Consider the following 23,643-nt stretch of genomic DNA (forward strand, 5'->3'; position numbering starts at 1 on the left):
GTTCAAACCCCAGTCTATCTCATGAACATGGATGCTTATGATTATGACTAGGGCCTACTTAGCAAAATTGGTTGTTTTATTAAAACAGGTTTACTTTGCAGAAAATAAACTGATTATCCCGTAGCCAAATTGAAAAGCGGCACGCCAACATGTTAGCGTGCGTGAGCGCAGCGCGTAAATACTCGGTGCGCATTTCTAGCTTCGCGCGCGTTGAGCTAGGTCACGTGCTGGAGGAAAGATAAATTTAGCTCCATTGCTTTACGTTAATTTGTTGCGCGTCCACCAACCTCGTGCCCCGTGGGTACGATCTTGCAGCGCCATGTTGTTTCCCATCATGCCTTGCGCGATCGTAACCCCTGGAATTGTGTAATTTAAATGTCCCAAAATATGGTACATTATAATTAGGGCTGCAGTTTATACGTTTTACGTGCCGACGCCATCTTTAAAATGTTAAAAGTTGTGAATTTGAAGAATAATCCTTTTAAACACAACGTTTGGACGTTGTGTTAATTAGCAAAGATTTGTATTAAATGAACGTACCCCTTTCGTGCCTTTACAACCACAGATACTGGGGGTTTTTTTTGCGAAAAATGCGGCTGAAATAATCCATATCGTACAGGCATCGCGACTTTTGAATCCTAATTTTTTTTCGTACGTGACGTTACGTGCAAAGCACGCGAGCGCATTATGGGGGTGCCCGGCGTGCAATCTTCAAAATGCGCGCGCAGTACGCTGTGAGTAGCCATTCAGCGTCATTTACGTCATCATCACAGCCAGGGGTTAGTGTAAGTAACGAGCACGCGCCCCTGGAGTCGAGGCTGCGCGTCCACGAGAGACAACAAAAAAGGCGGAATTTTATCGCACAGTGAACTGGCGCGTGTGGACGCGCTGCCGATCTATTTCAAAGCATTCGAACGTACGCGTGCGTGCATCTGTTTCTACTACTCCCATAGACATGTCGAGAACCACAGCTACGCTATTTGCCCGCCAGCATACTTTGAGATGGGATTACAGTATGCTGATGACATCACTTGGGCAAGAAACAATATCCACCCGATAGCAACTGTGGAGAGGAAGGCACCTGAGCTACTAAAAGAGCGAAACCTCACAGTAAACATGTCTAAGACAGAGAAACACCTCATCAGTAGAAACGGAAGCAACACCAGTTGGAAGAAATGCAAATACCTGGGATCTTTTCTCGACACTGAGCAAGATATTACCAGGAGGAAAATACTTTCGATGGTATCTTTCAACAAATTCAAGAATGTCTTCAACAGTGATGCAATCTCAAACAACACGAAACTCAAAACATTCCGTGCCTTCATAGCATCTGTATTTCTATACAACAGCGAACTATGGACATTGACTAAGTCACTAGAAGAGAACATTCATGCATTTCACAGAAGACTCTTGCGTTCAATCCTTAATATAAAATGGCCTAAGAAGATCACCAATAAAGAACTGTACAGGAGAACCAACGAGATCCCTTGGAGTACTGCCATTACCCGAAGACGTCTTAGGTGGACAGGCCATCTCCTGAGACTACCCGAGGAAGCTCCTGTCAAGCAAGCACTTCTAGAGGCAATCCGCAAGAAGGGGACAACGAACCACGTGGCTGAAGAGAGTAAACAAGGACCTGACAACCACGGGGGTCAACATCAAGGATCGATGCACGTGGCACGTGGCATCAGACAGAGAACAGTGGAGAACACTTACAGAGTGCGCGATGTCAGATCAACTTGACGCAAGCGCCTAGATGAGATGAGAGATAGATATTATTAGTTATCTTGCGAGCGCGAGTGGAACACGGAATAATGTAGTGCGTCTGTGTCCCACATGCCACGAGGCCGAAGGCCGAGTGGTATGTGGGACACAAACGCACTACATTTTCCGTGTTCCACGAGCGCGAGCGCGATAACGAATTTATCTTGACGCACTGTAAAGTTGGAACACGCATGCTGTGTAACCTACGCTCAACTTTTGAATTCACAGTGAATTGTGCAGCACTAATCGCGTCACGTAGGCTTAGAATAGCGCAATACGCGGAGTGCGGTATGGACCGTGGCCGTGCGGTATGGTTATATGTAGCACGGCTTGTTGCCATGGATCGACCAATCAGGATCGAGGAACCAAGTTTGCTTGAAGATAAAGAATATTACTATACCTCCTACATATTCATGATCGAGAGCCGAACGTTCACTGGTCAATTCACCATCACGTGCCAGATGTTATTCTTGCTGTTTACCAAACGCGCGCGCGAGGATTCACGCACATTGTAAATACGCATGCGTAGTAGACTGTCGCATGGGTTACCCGTGCGACAGTCTACTACGCATGCGCTTTACAGAGCAATCGAGGAACTGTCGCACGGGTGCAGTACGCACGCGCGAACATCGCACAGGAGAGATGCATGGTTGCACGGTTCGCGTAAATGTTAATTTACAGAGCTCAATGATGCCGTACTGGAGAAAATGTATAGACCGTGTAAAGATGTCTCCTGTACAAAAGAAAGTTGTACACATTGCAAACAACTGTATTTACAACTGTTGTAACTGTATTATATTGCAAACGAACCGAACTAGTAATTGAAGTTGAATCTTTTGGTGAGCTGTACAAGTTTCCCCAAATTTTGTTTTAGGTGCATAATAATAAAACAAAATTCGGCAACTGAATATGTACGAGGTATAGTAAAACAAATATAACATGGTTTATTTCGGGTGGACAGTCGATATTAGCTCCCCTCGGTATTGGAAGTTGACAAACTAGTTCCCTCGGCTTCGCCTCGGGAACTAGTTTGTCAACTTCCAATACCTCGGGGAGCGAATATCGACTGTCCACCCTCAAACCATGTTATTATACAAATAACGAATGTTTGTGAGTGCGATGCTAAGAATAATTTCATGAGGTGACAGATTGAATGTTCTATTCCACGAGGCGAAGCCGAGTGGAATAGAACATTCAATCTGTCACCGAATGAAATTATTCTTTCCATCGCACGAACGTAAAACATTCGTTATTTGTTTTATACAACACCTGAATAAATTCTCGTCATTTGATTGGTAAATTATAAACTACAATTTATTTTGATTTTAAGGATGTTGAACTATACCTTCACGAAAATGTTTGAACCCAACGCTGTAGCGCTGGCTCTTTGGAACAATACGCGCTACGCTGAACGCGCACACCTGCATGCATTTTGCACGCAAATACCGCGTCATGGAACAAGCGCAAAGTGAAACGGTATAACGCATGGGTATAACCATTGATCTCCATATACACAGACTGTGTATATGGAGATCAATGGGTATAACGCATGGTCGCACCGTGCATTATACCGAATAATAATATGTCACGTGATCTACAATTCACCAATCAGATGACGGGGATTTATTCAGGTGTTGTATAAATTTGTATAAAAAGACGTCTTTTTATATCTTTATCTATGACTACTCCTCACCATGGGATGCGTGTGCGTTCTCCGCGAAACTTTGGCTGCGCGAATACGCAGACAATGCTGATTGCGTGTAAGAAATAATATCAAAACAATCTGCGCGCGTTTTTTAAGAATAAAAACGCTAATTACCTGAAATACTGTGCTCTCATTGGCTTCTACCCAAATGGGTAGAAGCCAATCACAGCGATAATTAATTTCCATAGACTGTGTTCAAACGTGGAACCATAGATATAAAATAAAAAGACTAGATCGGCACCGCGTCCACACGCGCCCATTCACTGTGGGTGGCATGGGTGGCTTCTTCTGTCGTATGTCCTTAGACCTTCAGCTCCGTTGCAGCAAGCCAGTCCAGTGTGTCATTGTCTAAGTCAATTAAGCCACGATCACCATTCGGTGGCCGGTATATGGGACAGCTGGTCATCACATGTTCCACAGTCTGTGATGGGTCACCACATTCGCATTGGGCACTGTCTGTGAGACCCCACTTCTGCATTGCAGCCCCGAATCGTCCCACACCTGTCCTCAGGCGATTGAGTGTTGTCCACTCCTTACGGGGGAGGTGCTGGCCCGGAACTTCTGCTGGATCCTCGATGTAGGGGTGAAGCCTGGATGGTTCTGCTGCCTTCCATTGGTCCATCCATCTTGCCTTCACCCAGGAAGCCTTGTTCTGTTCCCTCTTGGAATAGGCCGCGCAAGACCTCAAGACAAGACCTCAAGACCTATTTATTGCCTCACGTTTGCGTGCACTGATTAAGCAAGCAACCGTGTACAGGCTACTTGCGCTATTAATTGGGCTTTGTCGGCGGAAAACCACACGAGCGCTTTTGTGTGTGAAAATTCCGACACTTTAAACAAAATATAAGAAACTACTTTATGCGCTGTAATATTTTGAGATTGTATAAAAGATTACAGGAAAAGCGGCCATCGAATCAATACGCTACTCACGCTACCACTGAGCAACTCATACCACAGCTTCATTATAATTTCCTTACTTCCTATAATAGAGGGCGCTGTCCCAAAGATATTCAAGTTTACTCAAGAAGATTAAATAAACTGAGTTTACCGTTTTGATCGGTTGAAAGAATTACTCCTTGTGGACATCTTTTATTGTTCATTATCTTGTGGTCGTTTGTAAATAATTCCCCCATCCCCTCCAAGAATCCCGTCTCACTCATCGACTCTTCATTCAAGCTTCCGGCAGATAACTGGGACCCGATTTTATTTGGGTCTTAGCCCAGACTAATATTAGGCAAGCCGGAATCGTTACAGTATAATACGCGTGTTGTACAATGTACATACACTGTGTGCGCATTGTTTTACGGCACTGAAGTGGAACGCGCGCTGAAGTGTACCTTGTCACTGCTTGTCGGGTTTCTGGAAAGACGTAAACTAAGTGATTTTTGCTACTTTTTTTTTTAAATTAAGATACCGACTTAAAGCAATTCCGACATGAGTCAAGTCTAGTCAAACGCTGGTCAAAATGTCATCGCAAAACTTCTGGATCCTGGCTCTCTGCTAGCGTTATGAATGCGCGCGGCTATTGGTTACCAGCGAAGCAACCAACCCCAGTAGGCTGGTTCCAAATAGCCGACTAGCGTAGTCAACCACCGTCGACTAGACAGAGTTCGGGCAATTAACGTTAGTTAACCCTTGGTCAACTATAGTCCTTGCGCGAACTTGGCCTTAATCGCCAGCTGAACACTCCATTATTTAGCTAGAGGGATGTTTAAAAAAGCATGAAGTGAACTTGTTGAACTAAATCGGGATTTCTTGACCGAAATATTGGATTTTTTTGACCGAAAAGGTTTTCATGAATGGGAATAAATGTGTGCTCGAGAGGTTTTAATCACTCTGTTTAAGACCGCTTAGAGTCTGGGTGCTGATAATTACATTTAGTAATGGAGCTAAATGTATCTTTCCTCCAGCACGTGACCAAACTCAACGCGCGCGAAGCCCGAAATGCGCACCAAGTATTTACGCGATGCGCCCACGCGTTAGCGATAATGGTGCACTGTGCGCGTAAACGGCGTTGCGTTCGTCCATCACGTTTTCGCGCATTAGTTGTATCTTTCCTCCAGCACGTGACCCTTCATGAAAGTCCGCGCGTGTGGACGCGCTGCCGATCTAGTCTTTTTATTCTATATCTATGCGTGGAACAAACCAGCGCGTAGTACGATTGGGCAGATTGACCAAGTCTGGGTTGCTGCCACTGATCTCTATATAAAGACTGGATAGCGGATAAAGAGCCGCACAATGAATGAATTTGACGCCATATTGGTAAGACCGGTGAGACCGGCTGGTGATCTACAAAGGACAAGTTGGCGTCTTTATAGACAGCATGATTTCTTTTGTAACATCGCGGTTCACTTGACTTATATTTTGAACGCCACCACTGACCACGGATCCTAGACACCAGGATAAACGACTCGGCCCAACTCCTGGTTAGACGCGTGATAACGGCCTGTACTGGTGGAGAATACTTTTCAACAAAGACCACTGCACGCGGTGGCTTTCAGATTTGCAAGGCTCTGCGCCCGATCTGGACTCGAAGTCTGTCAAGCCAGCGAATTATATTTTTGAATATTCATGAGTCTACGTTTTTGGTCTTTATTATTGAATTCTGATAAGTGATAACTACATAACCATGGTAATGCTGAGCACAATATCTTTAGCTTTAAGATGAACAATGAAATTTCGCTTTTGTTTTATCGGTTCGGCATCACATCTCTCTAAAACTTTTTAATAAAAGCCTCATTAAAACCGAAATTTGGGTAAACCGTGTTCTCCTCGAAATTTGACGTTTATTTCCCGGGTAATTACTTCATCTATGACGACAAAAACTGCACAATACCATCTGTTATATCCTGAAGTATTTATTTCTTAAACAATTTGGAACAATCATAATAAGAAGTAGTTTTGCTTACAGTTTTATGAATATTTCCGTTTTAGATGTCATGCAAAAACCCAACACAATGGCACAGCTGGAAAATTCGCGATTACAAGCCAACGGGTATTAATAAATACCTTGGAGAGTTAGTGGCTTCTGATTGGTCGAGACTCGATCACGTAGGGGTGTATTAACGGTGATATAAAGACCGGCTTCAAAGAACAAGCGAAAAAAATGGCCCCTGAACCAGCATTGATCCAGCCCCATGCAAGACAATGGTTGGCCAAATTTACAACAGTCCTACGGCAGCTTGTAACAATACAGTACTGCACATGCGCTCAACCACCTTCGCGTGAGACTTACGCGCGCGTACGCAACACAGTTGCTATGGGTGCGCGCGCCGTAAGGAAGTTTTCAAACGACATCGTACAGCAGTATACTGAGGATGTTTACGACGAAAGCGTAAATCTGCGATTTATTTTCTTTAAACACTTCGCCCAACGACATAATTATTTACCTTTCCTAAACCAAGCATCTTTGTAATTCTGGACACAAGGAATATGTACTGTAAACGAAATTTCAGCTTCCTCCATCAGGTAAAAATATGAAAAAAATTGTTGTAATTTGTTTCGCTACGGCAGCAGTTAAGTTCATAGCCTGGACGTCGTTTTTAATGCAACGATGAAGACGTCGTCCAACGCAGCCTGGGCCCGGCTATGGTGGTATATAACAACGCATATTGAAGAGACAGGGTACCACGCATAAGCTAAAATATGGCCCATGAACATGAACACAAAAAGGTCTGGAAATATCGCCCAAAGAAAAGTCACAATATTGTCAGCCCGTCCCCGCGTATTTTCAATGGGCGCGGACCTAGACCTAGCTCTAGACAGTTGATTCGGATGCAGCCTCAGTGTCATGTCAAAGTTCAACTTCCCAGCTCTTGCACAAAACTTTACCCGAAACGTTGATCTCCATTCAACCTCGTTTCCATGGGTACGAGATCTTGCTGCACCATGTTGTTTCCCATCATGCCTTGCGCGATCTCAACCCCTGGAATTGTGTAATTTAAAGGGGCACTAGGTCCTGAAATCCCCGAAAATGTTAAGTTTTGGATTGTTTACTTAGCCTATTTCAACATCTGGTTGAAAGGAAACCAACCTTAAATGTCTTACCGTTCCCGAGAAAAGACGAAAAAAGCCCGCTTGTTTACATCGGACATGACGGAGTACGAATACGTTTTTCGTGTCGTTCTCATGTACGCTATACACGTTGTGTGTCTCGGGAACAGTGCGCGGTGACCAATCACCAATGCAAAAAATTGTGGTTTCTTCAACGTCCGCAAAAGGCGAACGCTTTACGCGTACGAATGAAATCACAACTAGCATCCAAACAGCTCGAATTTATGGGGTCGCAAAAGTGGACCCCGAAATCCGTTCTCGCACGCATAATACAGGAATAACACAAAAACGCCCAGTTTCGAAAGGATAGTTGAGTGGATGTTTATATCCTACTTTTAAAAGTTATTTCCGATTATATTATCATCTCGTTCAAAATCTCGTTTAAATGTGTCAAAATATGGCACATTATAATTAGGCTTCAGTTTATCCGTTTTACGTGCCGACGCCATCTTTAAAATGTTTAAAGTTGTGATTTTGAAGAATCAATCATTTCAAACATAAGGTTTGGACGTTGCGTTATTTAGCAAAGATTAAACGTACGTACCCCTTTCATCCCTTTACAACCGAAGATATAGCGAAAAACGAGGCTGCCATTATCCATATCGTACAGGCATCGCGAGTTTTGAATTATACAAATAACGAATGTTTGTGAGTGCGATGGTAAGAATAATTTCATGAGGTGACAGATTGAATGTTCTATTCCACGAGGCGAAGCCGAGTGGAATAGAACATTCAATCTGTCACCGAATGAAATTATTCTTTCCATCGCACGAACGTAAAACATTCGTTATTTGTTTTATACAACACCTGAATAAATTCTCGTCATTTGATTGGTAAATTATAAACTACAATTTATTTTGATTTTAAAGATGTTGAACTACCCCTTCACGAAAATGTTTGAACCCAACGCTGTAGCGCTGGCTCTTTGAAACAATACGCGCTACGCTGAACGCGCACACCAGCATGCATTTTGCACGTAAATACCGCGTCATGGAACAAGCACAAAGTGAAACGGTATAACGCATGGGTATAACGCATGGTCGCACCGTGCATTATACCGAATAATAATATGTCACGTGATCTACAATTCACCAATCAGATGACGGGGATTTATTCACGTGTTGTATAAAAGGGAATAACAGTGTGAGGAGCCGGTCTTCACTGCGTGATAATGACCGGGTGTGGGGTAGCCCAGGTTGGACGAAGTCTTCATTGCATTACGACTAACGTCCAGGACGAGAATTCTCTACATAAGACCACCCAAAATTTGGACCAGATTTTTGTTACGTTTTACCTCGTTACAGAAGCTTATTTCACGCCTACATTTTCTATGTGACCTTACCTATTGGGCCGCTGGGTTCAGGAATTCCATATGTGATGCTGACCGACATAAATCAGGAAAATAAACTCTAAAGCAGCGTTAAACTTGTACGTGTTTGTAGTCTCTTTTCATCAGTTTATTCCCAGAGTCGTACGTCATGTACAATGTACGTGCGTACGAAAGCGCGCACGCACGCTAGCGCCCTCATTTGTTTAGTTTTGGTTCGAACCGTGACGTCACTCCAGCCAACCGATGTCACGAAAACGCTCAACCAATGACCAAAGCCGAAACGTGTTTCTGGTAACTGGCGCGAAAACACGCTCGGTCATTGGATTAGCGATCGCGCCTTCAAGTAAGTGCGCGTGCGTATGAGGGTGGTTACTAAGCAAATCGCGCGTGCGCACTGCATATTCATGCTGCATAGTCTGGCCCCCGGACCAGACGTGATATGAGCGTCGAGAATAAGGCTGCATCCGAATCAGCTGTCTAGAGCTAGGTCTAGGTCTGCGCCCATTGAAAATACGCGGGGACGCGCTGGCAATAGACGTAGCCGTAGCTCTGGAAGCCCGTTTCGGACACGGCCTTAGTTAATTGTCCGATCTGCGTAATTTTTTTTCCTAGGAGGGTTAGGGGCAATGTCATGAATAATTCAGTTTTTCCTTTGAATCATTGCAAGACTTAGGTTCTTGTTCTATTTTCCCCTTAATTTAAAATTATCTCAGTGATAAATTTGGAGAAGAAAAATAGCTGATGAAAATGAGCAGCGACGACGTGGATTCGAACCAGGGATCTTTGTATCCATAGCTCATCTCGCTATCCACTAGGCTACTGTGTGGTAGCTCGACGACAACCGTTCTTTAAAATGCTTTAATGTATTGTAACTAGTTGAGTAACTAACAACAATGCTGTTGATGTCATTGTCCGTTCTCATGGATAAACATGAATTATTCATGACATTGCCCCTAACCCTCCTAGGAATAAAAATTACGCGTCCGGTCTAGGGAACCAGACTACACGCTGCACAGACGTACATCATTATGTACGACTAGAATAGACTCGGCGGTGAGAAACTGATGAAAAGAGTCTACAAACACGTACAAGTTTAACGTTGCTTTCGAGTTTATTTTCCAGATTAAGGTCGGTCAGCATCGCATATGGAATTTCTGAACCCAGCGGCCCAATAGATAAGGACGCATAGAATACTACGACGTAAAAATATTGAAAATATTGTTCATAATTGTTTTCGCCCGGTTTTGAGCACTTCATACCCTGGACTCCCTCCGTTGCGTAGGGAGGAAAGGGAGTCCACCTGGGCTAGGGTGTGGGGGTGACCGCTGTTAATGGACCGAGACGAAGTCGAGGTCCATTAACAGCGGTCACCCCCACACCCGGTCATTATCACGCAGTGAAGACCGGATCCTCACACTGTTATTCCCATTAATAAATACCTTTATAACGAAATAGACAGTTAAAATGCTCCAATTTTGTGACTTGCTTTCGGCGATATTTCCAGACTTTTTTGTGTTCATGTTCATGGGCCATATTTTAGCTTAACAGCTATAACGACGTAAGCTCAACAGAAACTGCTGCCGTAGCGAAACAAATTACAACAATGTTCTCATATCTTTACCTGATGGAGGAGGCTGAAATCTCGTTTACACATTCCTTGTGTCCGGAATTACAAAGATGCTTGGATTAGGAAAGGTAAATATGTCGGTGGGTGAAGTGTTCAAAGAAAATAAATCGCAGATTTACGCTTTCGTCGTAAACATCCACAGTATATACTGCACTGCTGTACGATGTCGTTTCAAAACTTCCTTACGCGCGCGCACGCACGCATCCCTAGCAACTGTGTTGCGTACGCGCGCGTCAGTCTCACGCGATGGGGGTTGAGCGCATGTGCAGTGCTCTATTGTTACAAGCTACCGCAGGACTGTTACTAAATGTTGACCAATCATTGGCTTGCATGGGGCTGAACGGGGCTGGATCAATGCTGGTTCAGGGGCCATTTATTCGCTTGATCTTTGAAGCCGGTCCATTATCACCGTTAATGCCCGGCCACGTGATCGAGTCTCGACCAATCAGAAACCATCAACTCTCCAAGGTATTTGTTAATAACAATTCATAAATACCTAAGACAGTTTAGGCATTCCTTTTGGTCGAGAGCCCGTCACATGGCCGGTCTTAAACGGATGATAAAGACATGGCTAGCTGGTCTTTAAGGGATAGTCCATCATTTTTTATTTTTTTTTGCATTTTGTTCGTTTGAAGCAACAAAAGTGTTCAAAATCTAATGAAGGATACTGAACAACTAACCTGATGTAACAGCTAGCTCAGCTTCAGCTGTATATTCCAAGAAAAACAGCATTCTAGGATCTCAATTTCAAATCAAAAGTTGCTGAATCATGTTTTGAATTGTTTTGAATTGCAGCTAGATACGCGATGTCGCGCACTGATCCGACGAATTATAGCAACCGCGCGTGCCTGTACTGTGCGTCGTGCCAATGCTTGCGCGCGCTGCGCCGAATAACAAAACGAACTACTAATTTAAATTTTCCTACGGTGCGTCTTAAGACGCACCGTTGGAAAGGCCTTCTTTCGTTGATTACTTCAAAATGATAGCTTGCCAGAAAGATTAATTCCACAGGGAGCTTAGTCCACTTACTATCTTTCAACCAAGTATGTTTTTCAACAATAATACGCCAGTTACTTTTTCGGATGGCTGCAATGATGGACTATAGCTTTAACACTTTTCCAGTGTCACATGAAATTTGGACTCCCATGAAATCCGTTGCCTTTTAACGTTTCATTGGTTGAACGTTCAAATTCCCCACGGCTATGCAGGCGCAATTCTACCAGTGAATCATTATTTCATAGTCTGATATTCACACTACACAAGCCCAGCTGCGTTTTGCGCAATATCGTGCATTACGCGCGAACATGGAGTTGGAAAGCGCGACGCGCACGAAATTGTGGAGGGGCATTCCATATTATAGTCAGAGGGGTGTTTCGTAAAACATGAAGTAAAATTGTTGAACAAAATGGTAAACAACGTCTAGTTTTTGACCTGTTTTGATTTTTGGACAGAAATGATTTGGTTTTTTTTTTTACCAAAAAGGTATTTATGAATGGAAATAAATATGTGTTTTGTCGGTATTAAACACTCTGTTTAAAACCGGTGTGAGTCTGGATGGGTGATAATTACCCTCGGCTTCGCCTCGGGTGATTTTCACCCATCCAGACTCACACCAGTTTTAAACAGAGTGTTATAATACCTTCGAAACACTCATTGATTCCCTTAATAATTTTCGTACGTGACGTGACATGCAAAGCACGCGAGCGCATTATGGGCGCGCCCGGCGTGCAATTTTCGAAATGCGCGCGCAGCACGCTCTGAATAGCCCGTCAGCATCGTTTATGTGTACATCATGGCCAGGGGTTAGTGAAGTAACGCGCACGCGCCCATATAGAGTCGAGGCTGGGGCCGGCCTGCCTATACTTGTTCACGGAGCCCACATAATTATGCTGGGTAAATCCATGGAGTATCAAACGGATCTACACTACGGGCGGGATGGATGGAAATATGACACTCATAGAAATTTAAATCAATGTAAATTTATCCGAGTGCTTGCACGTAATTCATTCCCTACCTCCGGTGGACAGAACCGGTCGAGAGACCACATCAAAATGAATGGTTCATGGTTGATACCTTAAGCCTGGCTTGCAGTGTTAAACTTTTTCTCCTCGTGCTATTTTCAAAGTTTCCGTTTTTAAATTGCTAATTTTCCAACAAACAAAAGTTAGTGACTTTTAAAGGAGACATATCTCGAAAAAAATGTATAAAAAAAAACACGTTTAGTTTTGGAATATTTTCTGTGCACATTTCGAATTGTTGCGGCCCGACAATCTTTCAGGTGATGTTTGTGATCTTTCAGATGTTTTTGTGCGTAATGAGGGCAAAACATCACAAAACAACAGCGTATGTTCAGAGGGTTGATTTCATTGTAAAAAAAACTGCTAAGCTTTTTATCGTTTTAATAAATCGTACAAATTGAAAAATCGTCAGGAGACTAAAATATCGATGCTAAGGCAATGATATTTATATTGACCTCAGCCTGAATCAATATACTAGGTGCATGACCAACTAGACATCAGGAGCAGTGGCGTAGCCAGGAAATTCCAGGAATCTCTGTCTGTCTGTCCGTCGATTATCTCCAGAACCGGGCAACGTATGAAATTGAAAATCGGCGGGTGTATTCCTCGGGGCCACAGAATGTGCAGTGCCAATTCGCCGCCTCAAGAGCAAATTCGCCACGGCAAGAGCAAATTCGCCGCGGCAAAAGCAAATTCGCCACGGCAAAAGCAAAGTCGCCGCGGTTTGAAAAGCAAATGACTGGGGGCCAGTCTATGGTTCAGCACGTGTTCATTTTATTTCACATGCAGTTAGATCGCGACAATATGGAAGTGTAGATAGGACATGGTTAAAAATAAAACTAATTCGTACGTACGAATTACTAAACCGTACGTACGAAATACTAATTCGTACGTACGAAATACTAATTCGTACGTACGAATTACTAAACCGTACGTACGAATTACTAAACCGTACGTACGAAATACTAATTCGTACGTACGAATTACTAATTCGTACGTACGAATTACTAAACCGTACGTACGAATTACTAAACCGTACGTACGAATTAATAAATCGCACGTACGAATTACTCAGTGGCTTAGCCACGGGAGGGGGGGGGGCGTGGGGGCAGTGGCGTAGCCAGGAATTTGTCAGTGGGGTTGGGGGGGGGGGCGGCGCTGGGGGGCTGGAACATTTCATGGGGGGGGGGTGTCATGTAGAACAATGATAATTTTTTTAGAAACTCAAAATCTCAGTGGGGGCGACTGGTGGGCGACAAGGTTTCATGGGGGGGGGGGCTGTCAGCCCCCCCACGCCCCCCCCCCCCCCCCCCCCGTGGCCACGCCACTGCGACAGCCCTCCCCCCCATGAAACCTTGTCGCCCCCCCCCCAAGTCGCCCCCCCCCCCACTGAGATTTTGAGTTTCTAAAAAAAATATCATTGATCTACATGACGCCCCCCCCCTACTGAAATGTTCCAGCCCCCCCCCCCCCCCGGCGGGCCCCCCCCCCCCCTCCCCCCACTGGAAAATTCCTGGCTACGCCACTGGAATTACTAAACCGTACGTACGAATTACTAAATCGTACGTACGAATTACTAAATCGTACGTACGAATTACTAAACCGTACGTACGAATTACTAATTATTTCGTACGTACGATTTAGTAATTCGTACGTACGGTTTAGTAATTCGTACGTACGGTTTAGTAATTCGTACGTACGATTTAGTAATTCGTACGTACGGTTTAGTAATTCGTACGTACGATTTAGTAATTCGTACGTACGGTTTAGTAATTCGTACGTACGAATTAGATTTATTTTTAACCATGTCCTATCTACACTTCCATACGACTACGACAACATTTTCATGACATGATTATACTGCAGAGGGGAAACTATGGTGGCCCTGAAAGGACATCACACATCGAGATCTCTGCGTAGATTTCTGCGATGTCGCAAATTTTTTTTCGAACATTTTCTGCGCAGATTTCTGCAATATCGCACATTTTATTGCACATTTCTGCGATATTACACATTTTGTCTCACACTTTTGCGCCTATTTCTGCGATATTGCACAATTTATTGCAGAAATTTGCTCTCAAGCAGGCCCTTCTGAAACACTGGAATCTGATCAGCGATAATGACTTTCTCAGTGCACTCTTTGCGACCCAACCCATCCTGGCATACAAACGACAAAAAAAACCCATAAAAGGCGGCCTGGTCCGATCAAGGATTAACCCATCTCCACCATCCAACCAAGAAAACAACTTGGATGAGGAGAACGTACAAATCCTATTGGAACTTCTTGAAGAACAGAACTAACATAATGGTCATTTAGGCATGGATTTCGAAATAAAAATAAAAAATAAGAAATCCACTTAGTCTGATCATTGCAAGAATTGCTAACGCGTAAAATATTCTTTACCATCATTAGCAATAAAGTAAATACATATGAAATAATTAAACAAAGGGTGACTGATGAAGTGCAGAAAAAGGGCACAGAAAATATGCACTGTTTCCCCCGACACACAAAAAGAAAATCAGGTGGGACGGCATTTTATCACCGGTATAAATCAAATCATTAAGTTAACTAGAAACAAAAACCACATGCACACAAACCAGTCCCTGCGTCGCCTAAACACCGGATGAGTTTTTTGAAACTCCCGCTCTCTGGTTATCACCAATCTAATGGGCCCGCTGGCGAGGTATGTGTTGACAAGTTCTAACCCACCCATCACCGCAACCCAGCAGTGGAACTGATTTTACTCCCTATATGTGTGTTAAATTTCAAAAAAGGTAAAAAACTTTAACAAATACGCTCTAGGCACTTTAGTCATATACTTACACAGGTATCCATACCAGTGCTTCTAAGTCTTGAATAAACGGAAATCTTCCCTAGCTGGTTGCAAATACTGTACAATGTTTTCAAAAAGATTCATCAGATCGCAGAGCCCCTCGTCCTCCAATTTGATTTACATCCCATGAAAAGAAAAGAATGAGGAACGGCCCGGTTGATGCTGATAGCAAATCCCATCAACCTCCCCCTTTTAAACCCTAATTCACCTCGGCAACTTTCTTGGAATGACTTTGGAATTTTCCAACAAGTTATTAGTATCAACTGACTTTTGCTCGCACAAAACCGGTTCTTCCTTGCTATTTTCTTAGTCAGAAAACCACTTCTGAAAAAAAACCTTAAATGCATGGTGGCGGCCAAACTCCATTCCATTTAACTTAAAATTTAGTGGCGACATGTATGATTACGCCCCTTCCTAATAAACACTATTTTCTTTGTTGTGGAGGGATCGTTTTTCAAGATGGCTACTTTTCCGTTTTGGGGAAATTAGGGGTCGTCTGCTTTGGGTGAGAATATCTCGAAAAGTCAATGGTCAACCCACCAAAAAATGAAAAGAAAATGAAAGATGACACATCGATCATCATTTTTCTGTGTAGCTTGAATACCTGTGAGATTTCTGAGTATTTATAAAAGAATTTTGAAGTATTGCTCTTGCCGTGGCGAATTTGTTCTTGCCGTGACAGTTGTGGGCCACCGTAGCAGCCACTGCCGGCCAGAAACACCGGGGCAAACCCATTCTCTTATAGCGATAAGTGGTACTGGGTTCTTTAACGTGCATTTACACAACACACGGGTCCTACGGCTTTACGTCCCATCCGAAGGACAAAGCAATAATGGTAAAGTGCTTTGCTCAAGAGCACCATGTTCCTACGGTCAGGATTCGAACCCACGGCACACGAGTCGAACACCGTAACCATAAGACCACAGCACCCCAAAATACAAATAATGAATGTTTATGAGTGCAATAGTGTGAAAATTTTCATGAGTTGAACGATTGAATGCTCCATTCAATTCGAGGCGAAGCCGAGTTAAATGGAACATTCCATCTTTCGACTCAGAAAATATTCTCACCATTGCACGAATGCAAAACAAATATTATTTGTTTTGTATAACATCCCAGCAGCAATGACCAGTGTTGTAGGTCTCGAGACCGGTCTCGGTCTCGAGACCGGTCTCGAGACCACTTTTTGCTGGTCTCGGTCTCGGTCTCGGTCTCGGAAGCTGTGGTCTCGGTCTTGGTCTCGGTCTCGGTCCCCTTTGGTCTCGATATTTTGGCTGGTCTCGGGTCGAGACCGGCAATATGTAGCTTTTACAGCTCGATCGATTACTTTGTGTTCACTTCGTTCAGTACCGTTGTTATTTAAAACATTTGCTAGCCCGTAGATCAAGCTTGTTATATATCGCGGTCGGTTTGGACTCGACTGCACGTTGGAAAGTCCCCAAAGTACATGTAAAGCTGCAGCAGTACCAGTCACTAAACGATTTGGAACAAGTTCGGCATTTATCTGTTGAGTCGGCCACATAAAGCAAAGTATAAACTTGTAACAATTTATGCAATAAGGGTCAACCATTTTCGGGGATTGTGTAGTTTAGCCCACCCCTGTGGGCGTAATCACTTGCATTGTGTATTCTGATAATAAATGAGGTGCTTCAAATTAGTTATATTTTCGACCCCACACAATGTTCTCTTTAATTTGGGACAGTATTTTGAAGAAAAAGTAAATTTTTCTACCTGATTTTCCAGCTTTGAGCTCACACACTCTTACCAGTTACCACTCACTGTTGCCATGAGAGTGTATGATGAGACCCCATTTTCTGGCTGCTCATTTTAAAGTACCCCATATTCCTCAAAAATTAAAAGTCCCGTTCATAAAAAAATTAAAAATCAATATCTGGCACACTCTGGCTACCACCTCGCAACTTGTGGGTCTACATGTACAAGTCCACATTCTATGACACAAATTTAAAAATTAATTCAACATTTTCTAGCTCCCATTTTTTAAAATCAAGTACACAAGTCTTGTTAGAAGTTAAGTCCTAAATTTATTTTAGGAAAAAAGAGGCAATGTAAAATTAAAATTGCATCTTTAAATATCCGTTAGAAGTCATAGCTGAAACCAAGGGGGTGACTGTGGAGTTTAGGATCCGAGTTCCTATAACAGATAAAGAAGCATCTGCCTTTAACTTTTTACTTTTGTCACGATTGGGTTAGACAACATGTCAAAGCCCATATTTCTTAAGTGTAACTACTTTTTGCTCAAGTAAGGTGTCATGTATCAATTTGTCAACACTGCCACTGGTCAAAATTTTGGTCTGTATTCTTTGTGAATAGAAAGGTTACATTTTTCAACTATAATAACGTGTCTTGTTTTTTTTTATTTCGACTATTGTTATTTATTATCAGCGGTCTCGGTCTCGGTCTCGGTCTCGGACCATATTGGTCTCGGTCTCGGTCCGCCTTGAAGGGGCTGGTCTCGGTCTCGGTCTCGGTCTCGAATCTTCAGGTCTCGGTCTTGGTCTCGGTCTCGGACTATCCGGTCTCGACTACAACACTGGCAATGACAACAAATTTTACTTGAAATTCATGTATTAAGCTTGTCCTTTCTCGGGAAGGCTCGAGGAATATAGACAGAAGGCCGTCAAAAGTGCGGATACTTTATTTATTTATTTCGTGTTATTTTACCAGGGTAGCCCCATCAGTTGTCAAATGAACTGTTCTCCCTGGGAGCCCCGGACACCGTAAAATCTACGCATTACAAAGTGCAAATTTTAACGTTGTGATTAACGAGATTCTGTTACTTGAGAACTGTAATTTCAACATCAAAACAGCTGTTAACGATCAATTAAAGCGTGGATCTCTCCCAAAATATGTGTAAACTACGGATTTGTTTTACAGTGAAGAACATTCAATGCATTAACATACGCGCACGTCTGGATATAGTATTTTGGAATTTCAAAGCCTGCACGTATAATTCAGCCGGTACAAAGAAATCGAATGGAAGACAGCGGCCATCAACCTCGTCTCCAGGGTGTCAAACAGTACGCACCCATCACTACCTGCTATCATTTGCATGTGCAAGATTTTTGAACACGTATGCAAATGAGCAATAGTCTGGTGCCTGGATATGGATATGCGTTACATTAGCGTTTGTTTTTGTATGCGGTGTCTGGGGTAAAAACAGGGTCAATTCGTCGCAGCGCGGGCACGGTGTGAGTTACGAAAACACGATTTTTTTTAAAATTAAACTGTTACGATCTTCTCGAGACAACATGCAGTATCACATTTCATATTAATATGAACAAATTGGAAAGGAAATTAGTATTTTCGAGAAGGCGTGGACGAATGATCGCGAAAACTCGTACTGCACGTTGTGAATAATAACACCAAGTACACAATCAAAATCCATTACTAGCCGATCGCAATATCGAATCTTCGCTCGTACCCCCCGCCCTGCAAACAGGGCGCTGGTAAGGGCTGATGATGGGCTTCACAGAAACTTGTGAAGGAAGTACAGATTGACCTTCGCATGCAGCTAGCGCGCGCTACGCATGATGGGCACCGGAAGCTAGTTTGTGTGACGCGTTCTACGTCACAGGTCACGCAAATCTATCTAATGAGAGCTCAAATGACGTCAGCCCTGACCAGCGTCCTGTTTGCAGGCCGGGGGGGGGGGGTGTACGAGCGAATATAAAATCAGGATACAGGAAGAAAGCTTCCTATCCAGGGCTTACTATTGGAAACCAGGTTGGAAATAAAGTTAGCACTGGGGACGAGGTTGAGCGGCCATCGTTATTTGCAATAAGTGCAATTTTCGGAATTTAGGACAATATAGCACAGATAAGTATTTTACGTAAACAAAGACTAATGGCCTCGAAACGAGCTAACATGGTGCGTTGGGCGTACAATTTGAAGCTCCGTCGAGTCGGACAAAAAAAGCAAACCGTCATGAGTTTCCCAAACAATATGTATTTCATGAGTTGCATCTGCTCACATAATATGAAGTTGGTTTTATTTTCCTCGTAGGCTAAATCGCATTGTTCAGAAACACGATGCAAGGGCTCCTTCATGCTCCCTAATGTGCGGACCAACACACAACCCCGCCCACCGCAGGACGTACTCAGCCACGCTCAGGATTTCATTGATCAATATTACAAGCACATCAAAAGGTAACATGATGCTTCCTTCTTTCTATTGGTAATTTAACGGGTTTAATACATTCAGGCACATTCGTCAACTGCCTGTAAAACCTAAACATTCTCGGATTCGATTGCAAAATCTTAATCGCATCGGGGGTTCCGTATTTATGCCAGGCAGATGATTTTTTTTTTAAATGTTACTATAATAGTATATCAAATCAAATTAGGTTTTGCCCTTCACCGACGTTCAAACACTGTATACTCAGTTGTGTTACCTCCCGAGTGAAAGTTGGACAAAATCACTCGGGTGGGACTCGAACCCACGACCTCCTGCTTTCTAGTGCAGATGTCTTACCACTCGACCACCGAGCTTACGGGATCGGTTGGCTGGTTCGAATCTGATTCGATAAGACTTATATCAAATCAAATTAGGTTTTGCCCTTCATCGACGTTCAAACACTGTATACTCAGTTGTGTTACCTCCCGAGTGAAAGTTGGACAAAATCACTCGGGTGGGACTCGAACCCACGACCTCCTGCTTTCTAGTGCAGATGTCTTACCACTCGACCACCGAGCTAACGGGATCGGTTGGCTTTTTCGAATCTGATTCGATAAGTGTTATATCAAATCAAATTAGGTTTAGCCCTTCACCGACGTTCAAACACTGTATACTCAGTGTGTTACCTCCCGAGTGAACGTTGGAAAAAATCACTCGGGTGGGACTCGAACCCACTACCTCCTGCTTTCTAGTGCAGATGTCTTACCACTCGACCACCGAGCTAACGGGATAGGTTGGCCGTTAGCTCGGTGGTCGAGTGGTAAGACATCTGCACTGAAAGCAGGAGGTCCTGGGTTTGAGTCCTACCTGATTGATTTTGTCCAACTTTCACTCGGGAGATAAATCACTGAGTATACAGTGTTTGAACGTCGGTGAAGGGCAAACCTAATTTGATTTGATTTGTATCACCCGACGCAAAATTCCATCTTATTATAATAGTATAACTTACTGTCAAGTACGTACCCTGTTTCAACAGCTCCTTTGGGTCACCATGGCAGCAAAATGGCGATACAGGGAAAACCTTTGGGGCATGTACCGGCAAAACTGTCCAAAATAAACCGTTTACTGACTCGGTTTGCTTGTTACCAAAAATCCCCATGGTTGCCTTTCGAACCGGATTTGTTAAGAATCACGTCAAGTCAACAGAAATGTACGGTTACGATTGCACCATGTGAAAGGAATTATCTTTTGTGAGTTGGGGTTAATTCTATGGAAACTTGGATAGTGTTCTGTACCAGTCGTCAAACATTCCCACACTGCATCAAGCTGAACTCATCTGGAACATGGAACACTGCACCCACCCAACTCACTTTCCTCACCCTAATCAGCCTGGTCCCCTTCAAGTAAACTGACATGCCTCACTGAACACATGGCGTCCTTTTCCCCCCTGCTTGGTCTCCAGAATTGCAGCATTTACACTATACGGGTGCACACCGGTAAATAGGCCAAAACCCATCCGCCGAGCGCAAGCTCATGAATACAAGTTATACCCTCAAATTATTCTATATTATTTTCTTATATAGTTCCGAGAGCCATAAAATGGGCGAATTGAAGAGATGTGGCAATGAACCTCTGGCCCGGGCTTTGGGCTGCAATAGGGCTCGAAAGTGGCGCTATTTTGCCATGTCGTGGAGTGATTGTTTTTCAAGATAGCTACTTTTCCGCTTTGGGGAAAATGGGGGTCGTCTTCTTTGGGTGAGAATATCTCGAAAAGTCAATGGTCAACCCATCAAAAAATGAAAAGAAAATGAAAGATGACATGTTGATCATCATTTTTCTGTGCAGCATAAATACCTGTGAGAGTTCTGCGCATTTTTAAAGCTATGGTCCATCATTTGCAGCCATCCGAACAAGTAACTGGCGTATTATTGTTGAAAAACATACTTGGTTGAAAGATAGTAAGTGGACTAAACTCCCTGTGAAATTAATCTTTCTGGCAAGCTATCATTTTGAAGTAATCAACGAAAGAAGGCCTTTCCAACGGTGCGTCTTAAGACGCACCGTAGGAAAATTTAAATAAGTAGTTCGATTTGATATTCGGCGCAGCGCGCGCAAGCATTGGCACGACGCACAGGCGCGCGCTGTTGCTATAATTCGTCGGATCAGTGCGCGACATCGCGTATAGCTGCAATTCAAAACAATTCAAAACATGATTCAGCAACTTTTGATTTGAAATTGAGATCCTAGAATGCTGTTTTTCTCGGAATATACAGCTGAAGCTGAGCTGAAACTTCATCAGGTTAGTTGTTCAGTATCCTTCATTAGATTTTGAACACTTTTGTTGCTTCAAACGAACAAAATGCACAAATTACAAATGATGGACTATATCTTTAAAAGAATTTTGAAGTACATTTGTATGGGCATTTAGCACTAGTGTCTATGGGAATTTTAATGCAGGGGTACACCCATACATAAGCACCCGTCCATGAGCGCCCGCCATGAGCGCCCATCAAACGGTGATTGACTTTTAATTGTAACTCGTACGTTTGGAAACATTTATTTCAATGATGTCATTCATTACAATTATGTACAATCATGTATAAATTAAGAAAGGTCAGTAGTAATATATATGACAGTTATGTACACAGTGATTACTAAAAAGTGTAATTTAAATGACAACAGTTAGGTATAAGGTTAAGCAGACGCTTTTGTGCCCTTACCTATGGACAGACATACAACCAAAGTACTGTAACAAGGGACAAACAAAACACAACGGTAGACAGACAGGACAAGTGTGTGAGACAAGGCCTAAATATTAGTGCACATCGAATATCGAATATGATTCGATAAAATGAGTTTTTAAATTTTTGACAAAGACAGATAGTGAGGGTAACAGTTTAAGAGAATCATCTAAACTATTCCAGTACAAGGTGCCTTGATGAATCACACTGTTTTTTGACATTGACGTCCTGTTAAATTGGACAAACAGATTTCCCTTAGCACTACTTCGGGTGTTATATACATGAACATTAGATGCTAAGGTAAAACAAGAATAAAAACAGGACGGGAGTAGATTATGCTTAAATTTAAACATTAATTTTCCTAAATTAAGGTAATATAAGTCATTGCATTGTAATATATTTAATTTAGCAAATAACGGAGCAGAATGATCACGATAGCCAGCATTTGAAATTAAACGAACTGCTCGCTTCTGTAAAGTAAGTAATTTGTTACACTTTGATGGCAAACTGCCCCAGGTCAAGATTGAGTAATTTAAGTATGGTAAAACAAATGAATTATACAATGTTAATAAAATCTTACTCGGAAGATAATATTTCAAACGATTCATTATTCCAACGTTTTTTGATATTTTTGTCGCTACTTCATCAATATGATGTTTCTAAGTGAGATTTTCATCAATAGTTACACCCAGGAATTTAGTTATCTTAACCTGATGAAGCCTTGAGTTATTTAAATTCAGAGGAACAGATTATGTGTACTTGTACTGATTGGCACAAAAAATCATATAATTTGACTTGACGACATTAATTGATAATTTATGTGCAAGAAGCCATGTACTGATCTTTTCAAGTTCCATATTTAGGTTACTAATTGCTTCATCTACATTATCGTGAGTGTACAACAAACTTGTATCATCTGCAAATAAACAAAATGTTACAGTGTCTGAAGTATTACATATATCATTAATATAAAGAAGAAATAGTAGAGGACCCAATACGGAACCCTGAGGTACCCCACACGTAATGAATCGGCTAGTTGAAGTTACAGATTGAAACGATACATACTGGTTGCTGTTACACAGATAACTTTTCAGAAGGTCCAAAGCTGTTCCCCGAACCTCACTTAATTTTAAACCATTATCATGTTGTGGCTATCGTGATTTGTCCCATTCAAATCAACGTAACCAAAGCGAGACTTCCTTGAAGGGAAAATAGTCTGGTTCCTTTTTGGAAAAAAAACCCCAATTATCATTCAGTACTGTCGGTGGATACAGGGAACATGAGTAAAATGGTGGCAGCATGATAAAGGTCTAGCCAATGGGCTAGCTATTCCAGGTTTTTGTTTATTATTTTCATTAAATAGAGATCAGTGCTGCAATAATGCTCCTTGCGTATTTGTTAGGAAATGCATGGCTCGATGCTGTGCAAAACAAACAA

The 23,643-nt window shown here is 42.7% G+C and overlaps 1 protein-coding gene across 1 annotated transcript in view; it reads left to right on the plus strand.

The window, feature by feature from the left end:
* LOC119723812 (nitric oxide synthase, brain-like) overlaps window positions 1-23,643 on the plus strand; it is a 160,540-nt gene that overhangs the window by 12,933 nt on the left and 123,964 nt on the right. The window contains exon 2 of the mRNA XM_038194687.1: window positions 19,355-19,497. Coding sequence (XP_038050615.1) covers window positions 19,355-19,497 — 143 coding nt within the window. The remainder of the gene's footprint in view (window positions 1-19,354; window positions 19,498-23,643) is intronic.

The sequence above is a fragment of the Patiria miniata genome, unplaced genomic scaffold, assembly GCF_015706575.1.
Source record: "Patiria miniata isolate m_02_andy unplaced genomic scaffold, ASM1570657v1 HiC_scaffold_17, whole genome shotgun sequence".
Lineage (NCBI taxonomy): Eukaryota > Metazoa > Echinodermata > Asteroidea > Valvatida > Asterinidae > Patiria > Patiria miniata.